The sequence below is a fragment of the Scomber scombrus genome, chromosome 21 (assembly GCF_963691925.1).
Source record: "Scomber scombrus chromosome 21, fScoSco1.1, whole genome shotgun sequence".
NCBI lineage: Eukaryota > Metazoa > Chordata > Actinopteri > Scombriformes > Scombridae > Scomber > Scomber scombrus.
This window is the reverse complement of record NC_084990.1, coordinates 4,789,157-4,811,032: the sequence shown is the minus strand read 5'-3', so window position 1 is coordinate 4,811,032 and position 21,876 is coordinate 4,789,157. Positions and strand designations below refer to the sequence as shown.

At 39.3% G+C, this 21,876-nt stretch overlaps 1 protein-coding gene across 1 annotated transcript; it reads right to left on the bottom strand.

Annotated features, from left to right (window-relative positions):
• Window positions 1-4,153: 4,153 nt before the first annotated feature.
• On the bottom strand, window positions 4,154-20,486 carry gsg1l2b (gsg1-like 2b). The gene is made up of 5 exons (XM_062442805.1): window positions 20,186-20,486; window positions 18,978-19,025; window positions 15,029-15,181; window positions 6,455-6,566; window positions 4,154-4,454 (listed from the first exon to the last, which is right to left on the bottom strand). Exons 1-5 carry the CDS (start codon window positions 20,484-20,486, stop codon window positions 4,154-4,156), a joined length of 915 nt encoding a protein of 304 aa, XP_062298789.1.
• Window positions 20,487-21,876: the final 1,390 nt, after the last annotated feature.

Sequence of the window (21,876 nt, the reverse complement as noted above, 5' to 3'; positions counted from 1 at the left end):
AAAAGGTTCAGTTTGTGGGACATAACAAGGGTGTCGCCTCTCACCTCTCTTGTTTGGTAGGCAGCTTATTCCTACCAAAGGTGGTTAAATAAAGCATTTGTATGCAAAGTTTGTCGTGAAACTGTGGTTGCTATAGGTTACGGCTGTATTAGTTGAGTGGTGAAATGCACATTGTAGCTTTTAGTGTCTCCAGTCTGCAGTTTAATCCTGACGCTCTAGTTGGTAGGCAATAGTGACACAATGAACCCAAAAAAGACACATTTCAACATTCCTGAATTTCCATAACTTTCTTTTTTACTACCTGTTTGTTCTTCAGTTTCACTGGTTAAGAATTTAAGGGCAATCAGTGCATACATGTTGAGTATCGTCCTCCAAGCATTGTTCCCGAAAAGGGGGGATGAATCTTTTATGTGGCGAGCAGCAGAGGGGTGAGCGAGAGAATCTTTATATGAGCTCAGATTTGACTGAGTGGTTTTGTATTCTTGAATAATGAATGTGGATAAATGGATGTAGGAGAACTGGTGTGGATCACTTGCCTCTTTGCCTTTTGGCACATTTCCGTGCTAGGCTTATGTTGGCATCTGACTGCAAAACCACCCTACTGTACCTTGAGTAAAGTAAAGGGACCACTGGAGGACAACCAAAACAAGACCGGGTCAAATCAATGTGAGAAGATCGACCTATTGTATAAATGGCCATTTCTTTGGATGTAATATATGAAGCTTTCAGGCTTTGTTACTGTGAGAAGGCCTGCTAACAGGATTGTCTGTTTTCAGTTTGCATGTATTTGCACTAGTTTGAAAGCATAACAAAAATAAAACTATTTTAAGCAAAGAACTCGCAATTCATTTTGTGGCGCTAATTTTCCTCACATCTCTTTTTTGTCATTGTTTTCCCTCAAACTGCTGTTGTTATAAGGTCTCATCAAGCTTGTTAGGGCTGGATTTATGTTGAATGTAAGTGCATTAGTGCAATTGCTTTGCAAATGTAAATCTGTTTACATCAGAGATGCAAAGGTTACAAACTGTCGCTTAAAAGCCTTCTTTTTGATGAGATGCAACGGTTCTGGGAGTCCCTGCTGTAATGTGAATGGAATTGATTTAATGACATCTCTGAGTTTAGTTATTCTGTTGGATTGTATGGATGATTCTAAGTTTAAAATGGTAATTAAATTACAATAACATATTCTGATATTTGCAATGCTGTGTGTCCCTATGTGTTAATGCATATGACTGAGTGAATAATGTGTTTTACAACAACACTGCTAGTCAGAGTAATACCACATCGCCATCTGGTGGACAATGAAGGACGCCTTTCTGAATGAAAACTCCATCTACAAACATGGTAAAAACAAGCTGCTTCTTTATTATGACGTGCCCGCCTCATTTACCTTTAAATAATGTATTCTCATAAAAATGTATATATTTTTAATGTCAATATATCAGGTTGCAAATAATTCTCCACAAAAATATAACTAAAGAACACTACACAAAAAATGCCACTGAAAACACACGCGAAAAGACACAACAATTCATGCTTCAGTATTTACTTCAACCCAGGGTGATGAAATAGAAATAGAATTTAAAACGGAACCATAATAAATCTGAACGTTGTCTACATTACATTTCACTTTGAATTGAACAAATGAATCAAGTACACAAATATATAATATACATTTTCAAATGCACTTAAATAACAAACAATCCTGGTCAGTGTTTCTCAATCAGTACAATTCTGAACTCAACAGCCAGATACATAAGAAAAGTACTCAATTTATCAAGTAAATATTACATAGAGCTTCAAAAGAGGCGCGCTGCTCTTGCTGATGAGTTTTGGCAGTTTGCACAGACAGCTACATGGTTCCTCTAAAGCAGTATTAGTCAGAGAAACGGCATTGACCCCATTAAAATGTTGTGAGCACAGAGCATGCTGTTTGATCAGAGGCATGCTGCTGTAAGTAAAGGCACTCAGCATGGCCTGTAGGCTTCCTCCACCCATGTAGCCCTCTTATCCATAATACTTTACACTTGTATTCCTCTATGGGTGAAGAAACAATCCTCAGGCCCTCTGTTACCCTCTCTTGCTACAATCCCTCATCTTGGTCCACTGACAGCAATTCTGCTAAACACTTCCATGGTGAGACACAAGTACCCTGTGAATACTTCAACTAAATTGTACAGTAGTATAGGGAATAACACATGACAAGGTGTGTCTTAGGGCATTTTCATATCTCTCTTGTTTTTCTCTGGTCCAAATCAGTGGATGAGTTGGTAAACTTGTTGCATTCTGCCTTTGGTTCGGTTTCTTTTCACACATAATTAAATTAAATCTAACCAAAATGCCATGTGAAAGCCATGTGTGAAGAATATTTTCGCTGATCGGTCAAATGTGTTTGGAGAGGGAAAGAGGATGTAAACAAAAGAAGAGGTCCTAGCTGCCAAAATATCAAAAAGACAATGTACTTTGTTTGCTGGTCCAGGTGAGACTTTGATTCATTTTCTGGCTAGCTGCTAGCAAATGTTGATGTCACTCATCCCAACTCCAACTTTAACTCATAGAGTATGCCTTGTAGTCGGGTTAGATCAAGGTCTATTCCCATTACGAATATAAATGAACCGCTCCAGAATTTAATTGTGACCAGATGGAGGCTTCTTCTTTTCAGCACAAACAAATTCTTTGTCTCAGATCTGCCCAAATGAATCGTATCGAAGGGGAAAACGAACCAGGGCAAGATCCAACCAGATTAAGAAACACAGATCTGAAAACAACTTTAACTACTTAATACTATTTGGTTCATTTGGGTGGGAGGCAGTGTACCGTCACTCCTGTATACAGTATGAGTATGAGAATAGGCAGGTGGAGCAACCTGCTCTCCTTTTGGGCTGTCCAGCAATGTGTATCTACATCTGAGTGAGTCATGGACACACAGTTTTAGCAACTTTGTACATTTTCCTCAGCGAATAAAATCCAACAGTCAACAAGCCAAAAGGCTTGAGAGTCATTAGAGTGTGCTAGTTTTGGATGGAGAAGAGTTGGCTGAGGCATACTGTCAATCAGAAGGCTTGGATCAGGCCACTGTCCTCTCCACAGAGATTTATTTTCATACTGAGCTGGCTGGGTTGTGATAGTGAGCTCTCTTGTCCTGTCCTTAGCTTTAAACTCCCTTTAACTCACAGGATTTAAGCAGTCACCCTTCTTAGCAGTATTGCTTGGGTAGAGGTATCTGTTTACACCTACTAACACAATTGTAGAGTCGATGTGATGGACTCAGTGGTTATACGACTGCATGGTTCAGCACAGGTCCTTAAAGGAGCTACATGTAGCATTTTAGCATCAATATATCAATACCACGTCAATTCTGAGACATTAGTACTGTCACTGTAAACAAACAAGACCATTACTGAATATTATGTAAATGCTACAAAAATACTTGCTTGCAATGAAAGTATGCCCCAAACTGCAATTCCCTGATGATGACACGTGACTTAATATTTGCTAACGGGCTGTGAGGAAACAATGTCATTCAGCAAAAAAGCTGAAAACCAACTTTATGGCTATTTTGGCAGTAATTGCCTTGAATTTGTGTCTTTTTCATCACTCAGCCCGTCAACAAGACAATGCCAATTTTTAACAGAGGTATGTTTTAGCAATCTATGTCCATATGCTGTGTTCCTAAACTAGCTAGCTAAGATGAGAAAAAACTAAAATATCAAGAGTTTCACAGACCTTTGGAGATCTTTAGATAGTGACATATATTGCATGCATTTAATTTTCTTTTATTAATCAAATGTACCCACTGTACACTACCTGCCCAGCAACAAATGTCTGTCAACCATCATGTGACCGTAAGAGCCCATTTAGGAAGCTAAACAAACAATTATATTTCTCAGGAAAACAGAGCTAGATGGAGAGTGAATATTGAACTTATATTCCTTCAGATGTACAAAATCATGACTCGTGCTGATGTTGTTCTGTGTCTGCTGGTTGTTGTAAGAATTTGTGGTGGCCCGTAAAAGCCAACCCCCCCCAACAAAAAAAAGAAAAAAGATTAATGCAGTCCTCAACCATGGTCTGATTTTGTTTACAGTAATCACTGTATCACAATGAAAACGATAATGGCATGCTGATGTTCAAACTGCTACATTTTGTTCTTCTAGCAGTATTCCTCTCCCTGGGGGTCCGGCAAGTCATTGAGGTCCAGGAAGATGGAGGTGTTGGACAGTTTGCGGCCGTTGGACGACAGGTCCAGCAGCTCCTCGGCAGTGCTCGGCACAGAGCTGATGTACATGTCCCACACCTGCTCTGGAGAGTCCAGCTCCAGCAGCTTCTGCTTGATCTTCAGGTTCTTCTCAATGTTCCTGCGCTTGTGCTTGAACTCAAGGATGGTTTTGGTGTAGCGGTTGATAGTGGTGACTGAAGACGCCATGCAGGCTGTGAAGGAGCTCCACGCCAAACTAAAGGAAAGAGACGTAAATAATTTGAGTCTAATTGTTCAAGAGTTAATGAAACACTGGGTAATCGAATTAACTGTTTCTTGAACCATGCGCCATAGAGCAAGAAAAACAACAAAAAGGGAAAACAAATTTGACACAACAAGCCTGTTTTCTTGATGTCACAAAATAAAGAAAAACGGTTTGTCTCATTATTTCATCATCCTGACCTAAAAAATTATTCAATCTCAACAAAACAAGCTGTCAAAGCCATTTTTTCATGACTAATTATTGTGTGACAAAGAACAAAACTTATTATGATTAGTGAGAGATAAGACAAAACACCAAAAAAATAATTGCAAGATTGTTTTTGACGACCTTCCAAATTACACTGATGAACGACTGAAATAAAAACAACATAAACAATTAGTGAAATTTTGGTCTGGGGCTGTTTTTCATTGTTTAGTCTGGGCCCAGGTAGTTCCAAAGGGAAATGTAATGCTACAAAACACAACGAGCACATTTTTAGTCAAATTGGTGTTCTGGTTTTGAGTCATAACCTGGTTGTGGTTATATTTACATTATTCAGATATAACATTTATGCGAGAATCTGGTTATTCGTCACCCTGTACACATAGTTTATGCACTATCCTGGGTTCTGATTGTCTGCATCATTGCAGGTGTACCACAAAATCTTACATTGACATGCCACAGTCTCCTGGTTTACATCAAAGTACTCCAGCTAACGTGTTGGTTTCTCAAAACTGGGGAATATGGTGTTAATATGTACAGGATATAACCAAGATACTCCAAAAAACGGATCATACCGGAATCCTATTAATACTTTAAATGTAAATGTGTCAAAGATATGGCATCAGAACAGATTTCTGTATATGCCTGAATAGCACTTCACATAATGTATGGTTGTCTGGGCCATTCTACATTCCTGAACTGGTGAGGTGAATGTTTTACTTTGAGTGATTTATTAATTTTTTCTATTTTCAGAAACAGGTTCATGTGTAATATTAGTTCCTTTTCTATATAGATAGATGGTGTGTTAATATTTTGTACAAACCGAAATTATGAACAAAGACCTGTTGCATTCAGGAACATTACAATTAACTATAGAAATGAGTATGTCATGTAAAGCGGAGCAGGATGACCCAAATGCATAGACCTTGGGCGAAAGCAGAGCTGCAGTAAAAATGTATTTCATTTCCAGAACTGAAAACCAAAAGTGCAGAGCTGAAAAAACTGATGAAGGCTGACAAGACTGATGAGAACTAGACAACCCTGACAAATCGAGACAAGAGACCAACAGAGACTGAACAGAAACCCCTCACTTAAATACACAAGGGGTAATACAAACAGGACACAGGTGAGTAAAACAAGACACAGGTGAAACACATGAGGAATCAACCAAGGCGGGAAACCACAGGAAGCAAAGACAACAGAAACACAAGGAGGAAACATTAAAAAAATAAAAAATAAAAAAACAGGAACTAAAACAAAAAGCAAACCAAGTTCAGGCAGGATGTGACAGAGTAGGTTTAAAGGTCTACCTGAAGAGTAAAGGCTGATGTTTTATTACTTATTCTATAATGATTTAATGGCTACACTTTTTACTATAATGTCCATCATCTTGGATGACTTATTCTGATTGGATGATCGTAAAACATAGTTAATTTAGAGGACCTTTTTTTTGTTGCTTCTTTTATTACCTTTTTTGAACCTGGAGGGAGATAATGTTCTTTGTTTGCAATGTGATATGTTCAAATATATGTGTGTAATGTACAGTACGTATTTATTTCTGTACATCTATCATTTTATACTACTCATTGCATGCAAATCAAAGCTCTTCTTAAATAAAACACATAGCTGTCGAAATCCAGATAGCATTCATGGGGTCTGAAGTAAATCTTGATAATCATATTCTCCACCCAGAGTTGTTGAAAGTAACAAAAAGTTATAAAATGATCTCATTAAAGTGGAGTGAAAATCATTTTCAAAGACTCCCAACTCACATGTATGACCAGCTGTAGTCCCATGTCTGAGGTTTCCAGTCCTCTGGACCCAGACTAACAGTCAGCTGGAAGGCTGTGGTGAACATCATGTGTGCCACCATCCCCAACAGACCTGCCGCACAGAGAGGGAGCAAGAGATGACATGGATGTCCTCCTCTTGAGTGAGGTGAACGACCGCAATTCTCTACAATCACCACTTGGTGGCAATATTACACAATATGAGGCTGATGAGTAACCGTATGATATGTAAGACTACATGAATGAGCAAACCAATCAACAAACTATGTGTGTCATATACATAAATTCCACCTATATACAAATGAAAAACAAAGAATAATAATAAAATAATATTAGAATAATACTCAGGTGATTTTTAGGCTTATGTTTAGTCTTACTGATGCTGATACTTTTTTGGTTGCCTGTTTGGGTCTGATTACACCACCTGACCATGATCTGATGTCTCTATCAAAGCACACACTGAATGCCGTCTAACTTTATGGAGAGAATAAAAACGTTTAGATTGGGTGAAAACCTGAAATCTAAGACTGGACAATAAAACTTATTGTAGCAGAAACTCAAACAGTGTCAGAATTATGTGGAGCCAAATGACCACAGGATGTTGTACTGTATCTTTACATGTTTTTGTTTGTGAGATAAAGAGAAAGAGATTCAAAAAGAGACCTGTATACATGTCCTTGTCCTATTGGTAACAGAAGTGACAGTGCAGATTAGCTAATTTAAGAGGGCTTGCAACTGCTTTTCTCTGTGCATTTATACTTCCACTCTTCTTACTATCTTTTTCCCCAATACTCTTCCTTCCTTCTCTTCTAGCTCTCATCTGCTTTTCTCTGTTCATGCTCTTTTTGTTTTTTCCCTTTGTGTCTCTGTTTTCTCCCTTCTTATTTATGTGCCAGATTTTGTTAAATGAAGCGCAGGCTGTCCACACACACTGGACTTCTCAACGCCTATAAAATAGAGCAGAAATAAATAAAAAAATTCAAAAAACCTCCAGCATGTGTAGCCAACCAATCCGATTACCACATAAGCCCCCCAAATCCCTGGACTGAACAAGAGCGCACCAGATTCAGCACCAAACACCTAAATTCCCATCTCATCCCTATCAATGCTCATGTATATTCCTAAAGATATCTCCCACTCGCAGTATTATCATAATGCTATGCAGATCAGAGACAGCTTTGTGTCAGGATGAGTCGAACAAATCTGAGATCCAAGTCTTGGCACGTTCTGTCGTGTGGAAATTATGTGTGTTCTGCTTACTCAAGGTCAGGTTATTTCATTTGAAGTCAATAAATGTCAGCCCAGGTTGTTTATTTTTAGCGCTAAAGCACTTAACAAGGACATGCAGCACCGTGGATGTGATACCTCTGATTACAGAGGGAAAGCGAGTAAATGATCCAGATTCAGTGTAATCAGTAATCGACGCCTTACCCTTCAACTGCCACTAGGTGGCAACATGTTTAACAAAGAATGAACGAATAAAGAGAGAAATAAGAGGAAGGTTCTAAATAGATCTATGTTTTTTATGTTTCATCTTAATTAAGACAACAAAATCCCTCTGCTACATAAATTATTGTTGGAGTGTTATTCAAATAAGAAAAAGAATCACTGAATTAGTCACAGCTGTTAAACATATGCAACCAGTGACAAGGGGTTGCATGTAGAGATGGCGAGAACAGTGATCTTGGCGATCATTGCATGTGACACTGTGACAATCTGTGTCAGACTGTACAGAATAAATTCATTTCAGTGTGTGCTGTTAATGCTTGGTGAATTATCTCGCTACAATGCAGACAGAATAAACTGACTGTATGCAAGTCTGCATCCTGGTGTACGAGTGGTTAAGCTACGTACCATATAGCTAAAATATATCATCGTCCTTTTGTCTCTGTTTTTCTTTGTACTGTCACACTATAAAATAAAGGACAAAGTTGAATCTTAAAATTAAATATAATCATCATAATCTCATCAGCTCACATCAAACATGTGCGCTACTTTCATTTAAAAAAAATAAAAGACATAAATGTATTAAGGCAATTATTGTAATACACCCAAAGCCATAGTGGACTTTAATAAAAAGATGCTTACAATGCAGCGTTGACAGGAATATTAATACATCATTTTATGCTGTATTCTGATTGGCTGGTTTGTAGATGAAGGTAGACGCAACAGACACAGAAAAGTTTGGGTCACAAAGCTATAAATAAGCTCTTGGTGACGGTTCTCGCAGTGTAATCTAGAACCAACATGTTGGATTGACAAAAGATAATATCACATTTCTCTTGTGATTGCCAACTTTCATCTCTGACAGCCCAAAATCAAACACTGTATGGGCACCTTAACAATAAATCTGGAGATATTTTATATTTCTGTTACTATGAATGAACTGATCCTATTAACTGCTAGTGTAGCCAAATCCTGATATTCCTTTGTATCATAGAGCTCTATATTGTTGTCCAAAAACTGTTCAAACACAATGAGCACACAGCATTACACTGGATAACATCCTTCATTACCATAAACACTGTAATGTATATACAGTGTTGGCTGTTGTTAATCTGCAGCTGTGGTTAATCTTTTTTTTCTTTTTTTCTTTAAACTGAAGCTACATATTCATAATCTGTTTTTAAAGATGTAAATCTTCAGCAGGAAACATTGGCTGAGTGCCACAGACGGAGTAGGGATCTAAGTATTGAGAGATGACTGACACATTGTTGATTTTATTTTTTTAATGAGATTTGTTGAAATAAAAAAAGTATAGACTATATAAATGAATCTATATTACTTACTCTACATTGTAAATGGTTGGTTGTAAAACAGCAGTCTGTGTCTTTTGCATACTTGCAGCATAATCACTTTAACCAAACACACTGCTGTTTTTGTAGAGATGGTAAAGTTAATCACCCACAACCTAAGTTCATTCCCAACAACCACGCACTCATTTTTCTCTCATGTACTCTCACACTACGGCTTCATACCCTCTATAATAAAAGGTTAATCTGCTCCTTTCTATTGTCCTTCTGGACATCATTACCATAACCTCAATCTATTCATCCCATTAAAAACGAACAACTTTTAAATGCTTTCCTTAATTCATTACACAACATTTTACAAGCAGAGTACAAACTTTGTGATAAGCTTGGAAAGTTGTTAAAAAAAAGCCAGCATGCTGGGACTGATGCTACAAAAAAGTGTCAAAATCAATTATCTTTTCAAAAAAGTATAAACTCAATATGAACTTTACAAGGTTCACCTCCCATTTTACGCAAACAGCACACTTCTCCAGACAGTGAGTCACTCATAAATAAAACATTGCACATGCAGACGGGGTTGAGAGGTTCAGCTACACTTCGACTCAAAGTTAGAACGGGCAAAACGCCAGGGTAAGGTCATGAAAACATAACTCAGTGAAGCTTGAGTTTGAGAGGCTTCAGCAGTGGGAGAGCATGATGGGTTCAACTCCTGTCAGCAAAAATGAAAATATGAGGACATCACGAATGGATGACTGAAAGATGGGCAACAATTTCTCCCTGTTGTGATATTGATACAGAATATGTAAAGTCCATGAAGTCATTGTTTTTTTACTGTCTGATGTCAAATGCACCTATACCCAAATGTTTCCCAGCAATCTTTAATGTCCCATCTGTTTGGGAAGAGGAGTCAGTGCTGATCTCTGATGTGGTTTTCTATTAAATTGGGCTGCATTTGTATAGCGTCGTTCTAGTCTTCCGACAACTCAAAGCATGTGAATATTCACCCATTCACACATACATTCCTGATGCTAACCTGCTCATCAGGATCTAACCTTATACTCATTCCCACCTACGGCACAGCCTTTGGGTGCAATTTGGAAGTCAGGATTTTGCCCAAGGACACTTCGACAAGTGGACTAGAGGAGCCAGGGATCGAACCCACCGATCTTCCAATTAGTGGATGACCCACTCTACCTCCTGAGCCACAGTCATCCCTATAAGACCCTGTAAGATTTCCAGGAATTTGTTTGCCAAGGCAGCAGAGACAAGTGGGAGCTAGTCATCGATCTTTCTTTGGGTAGAGCTGAAATAAGGTGCATATTGGACTTATCTTCACTAAGTCACCAGAAACATGATTCAAGATTGAATTCTAATGTCTGCTTTTTGATGTGTTGCTGTTCGCCATCATAACTTTTTAAGATGATATTATGTCAATGTCATATATTGAATACAGTCTGGTGCCAAGTCAATGAAGCAAGTCAATGAGTCTATGGAATATTTGATGTAGGAATAAGTTTGTTTTTTGTAAGGAACTACAAGGTATCACAGTTAAAGTATACAGGGACAATGAGAAGAATTGTTTCCAACCGCTCACAAGCAAACTATGCGTTAAAAGAATAAGTTTGTTTTCATTGTTTTTGATACTGAACAAAAGTGTACGTTATTTGGAATACTTTGGATCCATATTATGTGGGTTTGATGCACGCCTCATTATTTGCTGCTGCCACCTAACCCAAACCTAGACTATCAGCTCAGCAAGTGATATACATTATATATTGTGGATATTAACAAAGCACGTTGACATCAAATCCATCCCTATGGGCATTCATTAGACTCTAACTACATGACTGAAAGCCATGACAGTAGATATCAGTGAATCTGCATAGAGAACACATTCTAAATGGCTTATTCCTGATTACCTCTGAATCAGCTGCTAAATGACACATGGTAGATGGCCTGCCCTTATATGGAACATTTGTGCAGAACAAATAACCCAGGCACACAAACCCATTCCCTGTTGGTTACAGAGCTGCTATGCAAGGCACTGACCTGCTCATCTGGAGCAGTGTCGTGCTCAAGGACACTTCAACATTGGGCAGTAAATGAACATCAATTACTGATGGTAAATAGACTTTTGTTAATGTTTTAGATATAAATAGTCACAAATCATTATAATAATTTATACAAGTATATAGTATTTGGGGTTTTAAGCAGTTTCCAGTAATTGGTCATTTTACTCAGTATTTTCCTAAAACAACTGTAGTTTTTATCAAATGTCACTCAAATGGTAACAGTTGCTGGGGACTATTTTCAGCTGTGGATGAATACACATTTAGTAAACTTATGAGTATTTCCGGTGGTAGGAAGGTGAATGTAGAATTTACACAAAATAGTTTACAGTATGTGTGAGGGAACATGCCAGCCAATGTAGTGGTAAGGGGTATTAATGTGTTTTTCATAGTTTTTGGACAACAATGGAGGGCTATGCTAAGATATATCAGGGGCTTGGATACATACACATAATTTGTTAGTACCAATTAATCATTGGTTTTGGTGTTTTCATGAGATTTATTTACAATACGAAAAATATATTATCCCTCAGGATGTTGTGTACTGCACTATCCTGTTTAGTGTCACCATGGAGTTTCCTGATATTAAAGTAAAAAATAAAAATATGTTTCCCAGTTATTTGTAGGAACAGATGAGCATCAAATGACACTAATGAGACACCAAGCAAGTGACATAAAGTTTGAGGGATATTCATCGAATGAGGGTACTGCCTCTTCATTTGCTTCACATGCCAACGAGATCAAAGAGGACTTACCAGACTCTGTACTTTGTCTAAAATCAAAGCATTAGTCAGACTAGGAGAATCCTATCTCACACTCCAAGCCCATCAATATGCAGCCTTCGACTCAGCATGGTCTAAATATCCCATGTTCCTGAGGAGAGTTTCTTCAGACCTTTGTCAGTGAAGTCAGACGTGTTGGATACAAGATTATCCAAACTTTGTTAATGATCAGGGGCATACTTTTTTTCTAAAGCAGACAGTGAACTGCCACTGTCAGCTGTAATGACCAAAATATTCTTCTTACCCTCAGTGAGACACTTGGGTTTGGGAAATAATTATATCAGTCGTGGTGGGATGGGTGAGTGGCTGACATGCAGAGTAGCATTCAAATGTGGGTTCAGTTTGCTCCTTGCCTTTGATTTTGTGACAGTCACAATGGCTGACTCACATAAATAGAAGGTGGTTAAAGGCAACCGAAATTTGATTGCCTGTTTTCACAGGGAAGGATATTGACTGGCAGCAAGTATCCAGAATGAAGCAACTCAACTTGTGTGAGCTGAAACTTCAGGCTGCCGTCTGCTGATAGTTCCATCAGTTCATTTCCAAGAGACAGAGCTATGTATTCTGGAGCATGATCCACAGAGAACGGATCCAAAATCCAAAGGTGTCCACGTTATGGGTCCTATGGGAAGTAGTCTGCAGACTTTTGTGTCAGTATAATATACTGGGTTTTAGGACTGGATATGTTAACATGAGGAGAGGCCTCCAAGGTTTCACTTAGGTGTTAAAACATGTCAAGTCATCCCTGCTTGACTATTCTGTCCCAAAGAATACGTTTTTCTTGAAGCCCTCAAATGTGTCTGAAAGCAAAAACACTGTACTGTTTATGCCTTGCATTTAAATATTGATTTAACTGGTCAAATGTATCTGATGAGTAACCCAGTTTTGAACAAAAGTTACCATCAGTGTAATGCTCAGTAAGAGGGAAGTGCTGCTCTTCCACAAATGTGTGCCATTCTTTTCTCAGCTCAAAAAGGTGATTAAGCACACCTCTTCTTGAGAGCCACCTTCACTATGGTACAAGAGCTGCAAATGATCTGCATCAAGTCTTTCACACAGAACAGCAAAAAACCTTGAGTTGAGTGAATATAGTTAAGTTTATACAGCTATGTTTATGACTTCATTCAGTTCCGGTGACATCTACTTTGTTGTAGACTTTCCCCATGTAAGAAACAGTACAGTTGACAGCACAAAGATGAATTCCAGTTATTGACGCAGCACCGTCTGTGTAAACACCTGTACAGTGTTTCTAATCAAGACCTTTTTCAGTGAATTAATGATCAAGACAGCACATTACATTATCTACTATTGTTGTTGTGGGCAGATCACAAAGAGAAGTGAAGATTACAGTCCCTGGACTACCTTACAAAAACTAACAAAAAAGCAGCACTCCTAATGTCAGTCGACACATCCAGCAGTATGGCAAAGAATGGGTTTGCCTTTACTCTTTTAACAAGTTGGCATTCAGTGTCATCACTCTTGCCAACAATTCTTGTGTTCACAGTGACCGTGGAGAATGAAAGACTGAATTTTGGTTGTAGTGCCCTAGGAGCTACACCAACAGTTGTCAAGAGTTGTTGTGATGACTTTCTGTTGTGCCAGAAACACGTTCCTTTTCCTTAGTAAATATTCTATAGGCCTGTTTAAGTGTCTCTAGAGTAACAATGGTTTTAGCGCCTCATTTGACAAGATTTCACCACATTCAACACACTGCGCATGCTTTGGAGCTTTTACTGGTACAGGGTTGTCCCCTACATCCCTTTTTCGTCTCAAAAGTTGATCTATTATGTGTCACTCTATTCGAAGAATCGTTAACTAGCGGAAAGTGGCAAAAACACTTGTTTATACCTGATGATTGGTCTGCTGTGATTGGAATGGTGATGTATTTTATTTTATTTGTTTTAGCATCGTTAGGTATTTGGGCAGTACTACTACCTCCGCAGCCCACTAGATGGCACACTGAGGATTGAGAATGGCTGGTCTAGGACACATTTAAGTTAGTTAACATTTCAACTTGAAAATTGTCATCAGTTTCAACAGACAGTTCCAATTTCATTGCTATAACCATGAGGCTCTGTACATGATTCCTCTATCCAGCTTGGTTTTTTGTGTCTGTTGAGGCTTCAGTTTCACAGATTAAAGTCGGCAAATACACTGAGATGCCTTCACTCTCTTTCCAGCCTCTTACTGAATCCAGGCCCTCAAGAATTCAAGCTATTCTAAAGTCAAAGGCATCTCCACCGAGATGTTTCTGACCAAACACATGCTGTATGTTACAAATGTTAAACATCTATGAACACTTTCAAAGTGTGGACCCAGGGTGTACAGGAAGTACATTTCTTCAGCTCTCTTTCAGACATTTTCTCAATGACCTGTCAAATGACTTAAACACTGAAAGTCATTGATACAAAGCAAGAGTATCTTTCACTGCTGATTCACTGCCCAGAGTGTGGTGGTCGGGCTCATTTTCACAGAGTGGATTAGAGAGAAGGTCATTGTTAATTCCTCCGCCGAGAGAGGGAAGCAGACTGCAAACTGGCTGGAAATCTTCTCCGGGGCTGAGCGGCTGCAATTGGCCTGAATAAGTTGTGGGACAAGTGCCAGGATGGAAACAAAGAAGGACTAAAGAATAAATCAGTATTGTTGATATTTTTGACCTGCATACTTACTTGTTCAAAATTGAAATTGAAATTTTATATAGTTTCTTGCATTTAAATTTTGCATTTGATTTGATTTGTTTATAGTAATGCTACTTGAGATTATAGAAATTGATTTTAACATTTGTTGGTGTTACAGGCCAGTTGGTAGCACACCACAGAAACTGACACCGTTTCGAAGCATGGAGCAGATGTTTCGATATAAGGTTGATCAGCTGCAACCATCCACTCCAAATAATTTGATTAGATGTAACTGATTCACAGTTTGTTGTCAAGAGATCATGATGCAACTTACCTGAGAGCACAGTGAATATGGCAGCGAAGGCATTGAGCTTGAGGCCGTCGATGACATTGCCAAAATGACACACCTCTATCGACATGAGGATGCCTCCGGTGGACAGCAGGAGGATATACAGGCACTCTGCAACAATGCACAGCCAAAGCACTCCTGTGCAAAAGCAAAGAGGAAGAGAAAAAATAGATATTCATGTTGTGGGGGTAGGGGTAGATATGGTTGAGTGAATGATGGAGGGGTGTTGAGGTATATGGAAAGAAATGAGAAATGGGGGAGGGGGTTTGGGAATTGAGAAAGAGGAAGGGTAAGCAAGGGCAAAGGCAGAGGACGGGGAGGAGAGAAGAAGAAGATGGGAGGAGAGGAGAATGAGTCAGGAAAGGTGGACCAGTGACCCTGTCACCCATATCATTAACCTTCACAGTCACAGAAAGGATACATAGTGTACCAAGAGCCATGCAACATCCTCAGCTCAGGTCAGTGTGCGTGGTAGAATGAAATACCAACGGATTTAAACTGTAAATTTAAGCTGTGGTGTAATTGCATATAACACCCAAGGGCAGGTAGTAGTTGTGTGGTTAATTAATCACACGGTGGACTAAAGTAATATGCCTGTTACCCAAAATATCCCTGTATGAGTGATGAATAGAGTTACATCCTTATATCCTTTTAACCTGCTCTAAATTGAATTCCACACTGAAGTAAAATACTTCTCCAATTAAATTTATAGTAGGAGGGCAGAGAGGATTAAGGAAAATGTTATTAGAAGACATTTAAAGCCCTAGAAGTGGCTGCAATTAAATGCATTTCATCAGAGCTTTCATTTTGCTTTGATATAGCTAATATTTTAATCAAATGAAACCAGCATGTGGCATAGCGGCATCAGCAGATGGAATCGCAGCAAAAGAGACAGAAGCTCTCAAGTGGATGTATGTAAAGTTAATGGGCTGTGTGATAACAGAGCTCCATCATGTCTAAATGGACTGGCATCTAATCTGCTGTTTCAATAAAGAGTAAGTAAAGATCTCTTTGTTTCAGGGTCAGATGCTGTTTTTTTTTTTAAGGAGAGGCAAACAGAGCAGACTGGCGCCAGACCTCTGAATCATTGCCAACATCACTCCTGTTTTTCTGGCATTGAGTTCAATTCCAAACTTAGAAAAACAGACAAGACAAGCAAGGATGACAGTGACACAACTACACAATAAATTGACTAAAAATAACAAGTTTTGAAGTTCACTTTGACATTTTGGGAAATATTTGCTCTCATGCTGAGAGATACAGTAAATGAGAAAAACCCAACTCATGTTTAAAGGGTAAATTAGAGGTAACACAGCTTCCATTTCCAACAAGAGGCAATTAACTTAGCTTATCCAAAAGACTGTAGGCATAGGCATAGGGCTGGGTATCGGTACTCGATACCTTTAAGATATCGACCGAAATAAATGGATACCAAGTAGTATCGAAACATCTCCCGTCAAATGATACCTGCAATCGATCCTTTTTGCACCCAGAAAGAAAATATGACTATTTGTATGGACTTGCTCACAGCCAATCAAGCAAGCTTTCTTCGATTTAATGCGACATGTGATTGGCCCACTGCCACAGCAGCTACAACCCGTCTGTGGTGGTGAAATCGTGGTGAATTTGAGTTAGTGCGCTTAACAGTTCAGCAACCAAGATGCCACCTAAACTCTCTGAAGTATGTCTACACTACACGCCTGTTACACCGGATAGAAGCAAGTGTACAAGATGTGTAATGGGTATCAAATGAAGTACTCAATTGGTATCACTTTAAGGGTACTTGGATTGGTACTGGTATTGTAATTTTTTTAAATGATACCCAGCCCTAGGAAACAGCTAGCCTCACTTTGCTTGCAGGTGTAGTTAAAAAGTAGACCTGCAAGCACATCTAAAGCGGACTAACTAACATATTATATCTAATTTGTTTAATCTGACATTTTAAAACATTTTTTAGCTTTATAAGATAACATGTTGTAGCTTTTTTTGGATGAACAACAAACTTGTGCTCACGATTGTATCTGTACTGTTTTAGCCAATGGGCAAATGGATAGCTGGGGCACATAACTTATCCTAAAAATAGAAATAGTCATTTTTACATTTCTATTTTCGTACAGACTAAATGAATGTGATACGCCACTTGGCTCCAGCTCTGATGAGAGTGATATTGATCATCTCACCTGACTAGCAGCATGACAGGGAATAAATGTATTCAGGGGTTAAAAAGAGGGCTGAAACAGTGTTCTGGCATCTTCAATAAAGTAAATAAATCAGGCAGAGTTTCAGGCAGTTTCATTTTTGGGAGCTGACTGACATCGTAAGCAGTGCTGGCCATGGAGATAGCTGAGACACACTCCCCCACAAGGCCTCCTCCCCTAGTCTGTCTGTGCTCACGATCAGTTCAGACGGGAGTGTGTGTTTGTGTGTGTGTGTGTGTGTGATTTTAGCTTTGCCACACTTGTCCAGCTGCTAGTATGAGCATAAAGTGCCCTCAAATCTCAAATTGGGGATGAGTACTTCCAAATTATAAAGTATTATTAATCTTAATGTGTGATAATGATAACATTTAATGTTTGCATAAATAATGACATTCATTTTACTTTCTTTCAATCAGACAGTTAGTTATGCACATGATGTGTTGAAGTTATCCGATTCATTCAAATGCAGTACAGCCCAGAGCCACAGTAGGAAATGGGTGTTTAAAAAGAAGGTGAGCTGTCCACAAAGAAAACAAGACCACCACAGCTCAGAGTACAAGTACGAGTTATTTTGAGATGAGTCTTTTTTCCCTGCTGCAGCATGACACCGGATCTTAGATTTCTCCCACCTGCCAGATCCCACTTTAACCCAAAATGTCAAACTTCACCTTTAAGACCTGTTATTTTTCTGAGTCGACACACAACCCTGCTCAGCCGATCTCATCCCAGGAAGATATGATCTTGTTTGTTACATCTCACTTAAAATGCTTCTATTACTTCAATGTAACATACATCAAAATTAAAAGCCTCTAACAGCCTATACCAAACCTTCCATGTCAATAGAAAATGACGATAGCAGGAAGGAGACGTCACTCGCTCCTGACTAACCAGGGCAAAAACAAGCTTACTCACAGAAAACAGACTGGATAATGATGTGAAAACAAAAAGGCAATTCAACCCGATTATCAGGCTGAACACTCAGGATGCACTGCCAGGCAGGTTTCAGCGCAGAGGGAGGTGGGAAGGCTGAGTGGACTGATTAGAAGGGATGAGACTGTGTGGAAGTGATTGATTTGCTAGAAAAAACACTTTCCTTATTACCCAACAGTGCAAAAGATTAGTTAAACCACACCTCTGTGGTGTCACTCCTCTTAGAAGCATTGATTTTGTTAAAATACTACGATCAAGATGATTCAGTCTTGTTGTTGAGAAAAAAGGAGGATTTATCCGTGTGAGGCAGGGATGCTTTAAGATAATACCCCAGTGTGCCATGATACACATCATTTAATTTCAAGTATACAACAGTTAAAGTCTCCTGATGGTGACTTTAAATTCAGTGTCGGCTCTTATGCTGAACAGCAGAATACATGCGGCCATTGGTGGCCAATTATGACCTATCAATTGTCTGATTGGTATAGGGAATCAATTGGGAGGAAGCCTTCGCAATCGCTTCATCACAACTACAAAGGAATTTTTTTTTTTTCCAAAATGTCCACTTCAGCCAAAAATGGACACTGTAGAGCTAAGCAGCTTATTAGGTTTTTTTTGGATGTCTTGCTGCTTTACTGCTGTATTTTACATAATCTTTACATGTCATCTCTGCAAATATGTATCACATGTTCCTTTTTCACCTGTCAGAAGGCATGGCCTGCCACATGATGCTGAATCAGTGGCTGACAGACAAGTATTGTTATATTTGTTTCATGCAACAGTATTTAACAAACACGTGTGCTTACCTCTTTCATTGGAAGGTGCAACATAAAGGAAACTTCTGCAGTTTTCACCTGTGAAAGATTGCAAATTATACGCGTCATTAACACTCATTATAGCGCCACTGCAACATGCTGATAAGTGAGATCTGTACGCCATCAATTTTCCAGGTTTCACTTTGTGCGATTTAGACAAAGCTGTGATTTTTCTATCACCGTTTGATACAATCTGTGAAGGGATTTCCTTTGTGTTTGTGCACTAACAAGCTCTGTCACCTCCCCCAGTATGTAAAAGTGTCTGATCTGCTCTGTAGCTGCGTCCTGGCCAAAAGTGTGTGTGTGTGTGTGTGTGTGTGTGTGTGTGTGTGTGTGTGTGTGTGTGTGTGTGTGTGCGTGTGTGCATGTCTGTGGGATTTCTCTGTCTACTAAACAAATGCTCGTATGATGCTCTGGAGGCGGACGCCAGACAGCCACGTATTCCTAGATCCACAGCTGAAGGACCGTGAAGCTCTCTCAGCTGGCTTATCTGTAACTGGCCCATGAATCAGTTGAACAGCTTTAGTAGGCAGCAGTATAAGTGCTTGACTGTAGGTAAGAGAATAAAACACATCAGCTGTGAATTTGATATATACTGAGCCTTTAATCTGGCTTTTTCCATCTTTTTCTGAGACACAGAAAAGCTGTGAATACTGGAAAGAAAATTCATGAGATATATTATTGTTTGATCTATTTTTAAGTAAAAAAATTTAAATCAAGCTCCAATTTCAACTTAGAATATGTTATTCTCTTTGGTTTTTAGACTTTTGATCAGAAAAAAAAGCAATTGGAATATTTTCTGGCCAATTAAGCCAATTAACAATAATCAACAGTTGAATAAATAATGAAAATAGTCATTATTTGCAACCATATAAAGAAAAAAAAGATCCTTATTCACTAAAACCTTGCTTTAATATCCTTTAGATGATCAGAAAAAGGCAGTTCATATTCAGATGTGTTTACAGGTGTTAAAATTTGAGTCGATGTATATTATAACTGAAATTTTCAGACACATTTCTGGGATTAATCAGTATGTAAATATATGCTGTGTTTGGAGCAGGTTTAAATGCACTGATGGAAAATGCTCTTATAAAGCACCACTTCATTCATTCCAGCCTATTCAGTCTATTCTCTCCGTGCGCACTCCGCTCCCATCATCATCATCCCGGTGCGTCTGCGTCTCCTTTTCCCAAACTTACCGGTCATGTTGATGTTCTGCTCGCAGGAGAACCAGATGCCGGTGTGAAACTTCCTCATCACGTACTTATCCTCTCCAGTCTCCCAGATGTACTGCACCAGCCGCGTGTCGTTAATGTTGGAGCTGTTGAACCTGATGCAGAAGGACTGCCTGGTGGTTCCCGGGCCGGTACAGAACGGCTTCACCACTTTCCGCGTCCCCTCGCACCAGTAGCTGGTGGTGAGAGCCGACACGGCCAGGAACAAGGCGAGGAAGTTCAAGGTGAGAGCCAGCGACGCTCTCCGCCGCCGGTCTATCCCCATAACGGAGACCGGAGAAAGTGAAAGCTCGTAACTTAATCCCTTGCCTTGTATGACACCGGATTCTGGCGACTTCTCCTGTTCAAATCCTCATAATCCTGTTATTCCCTTTAATATATCCGCGGCTAATTATCGTGGCGCGCCTGGCCCCTACCGTGCGCTCTCACATCTGCTCCTCCAGCGCAGATGACTCTCTCATTTTGTAGGCTGCCCCCCATACCCACCCCTTACACACACACACACACACACACACACACACACACACACACACACACACACACACACACACACACACACACACACACACACACACACACACACACACACACACAGCATCGTGTCACTGAGTACAGCTGTATGTGGTTCTCCATTGCTCCTTGATGGAATTTCTCTCTCTAAAAATCATCACATGTATAAAAACACATTTAATATAATGTCATGATGCTTTTCCAACCACTTGTTCTCTTCACATGTTTCAGTTCATTTCTTGCCTATGTATCCAGACACGAAGCAGGATGATGTATCTCATGTGCGTCAGGGCGAGTGATGACTTTTATTAAAAACCAACGCTGACACAGACTGCGATAGAAACAGGGGGCATCCCACTTGCATTTTTTAAAACAAAGCCTGTTTAACAGTCAGTGAACAATTTTTTGCCGTATGACATAATGATGCTGCTGTGTAAAGTATTCAACCACAGTTAAGCTTTTTAAAGGGCCACTCAAGCAATTTTGTAAAGCACTGTTGGGGAATCACAAGAGATGGATTTTAAAGCAGCAGATGCTGATTTCTCAACACATTTTAAGCTCCAAAACACTGGTTTCTATAGGTCTACATTTCCCATAATGTCACCAATGGACTTTTTTTTGTTAAACACCCTCCCTGCCTTGTCAATAGGGCTGGGTACTACCTTTAAGGTATCAACCGAAATAAATCAACACCAATAGTATCTAAACGTCTCCCGTCAAACGATACCTGCAATCGATCCTTTTTGCTACCAGAGCTAGAAAATATGACTATTTGTATAGACTTGCTCTCAGCCAATCGAGCAAGCTTTCTTCGATTTAATGCGACATGTGATTGGCCCACTGCCACAGCAGCTACAACCCATCTGAGGTGGTGAAGTTGAAGTTTAAAATGCACTTGTGTAAAAATCAAATCATTTAGATGTGGAGGAGTGGTGGCATTTTATACAATTTAATGCCTCTATTGACATGATGATTGAATGAAGTATTCAGTTGGTATCAGTATCACATTAAGGATACTTGGATTGGTACTGGTATTGTAATTTTTTAAACGATACCCAGCTTTACTCATCAATACCCACATTGTTCATGCCCTCAGTTTGGCACTTACATCTACTGTCATGAAGTGCTTTGAGAAAGTGGTCCAT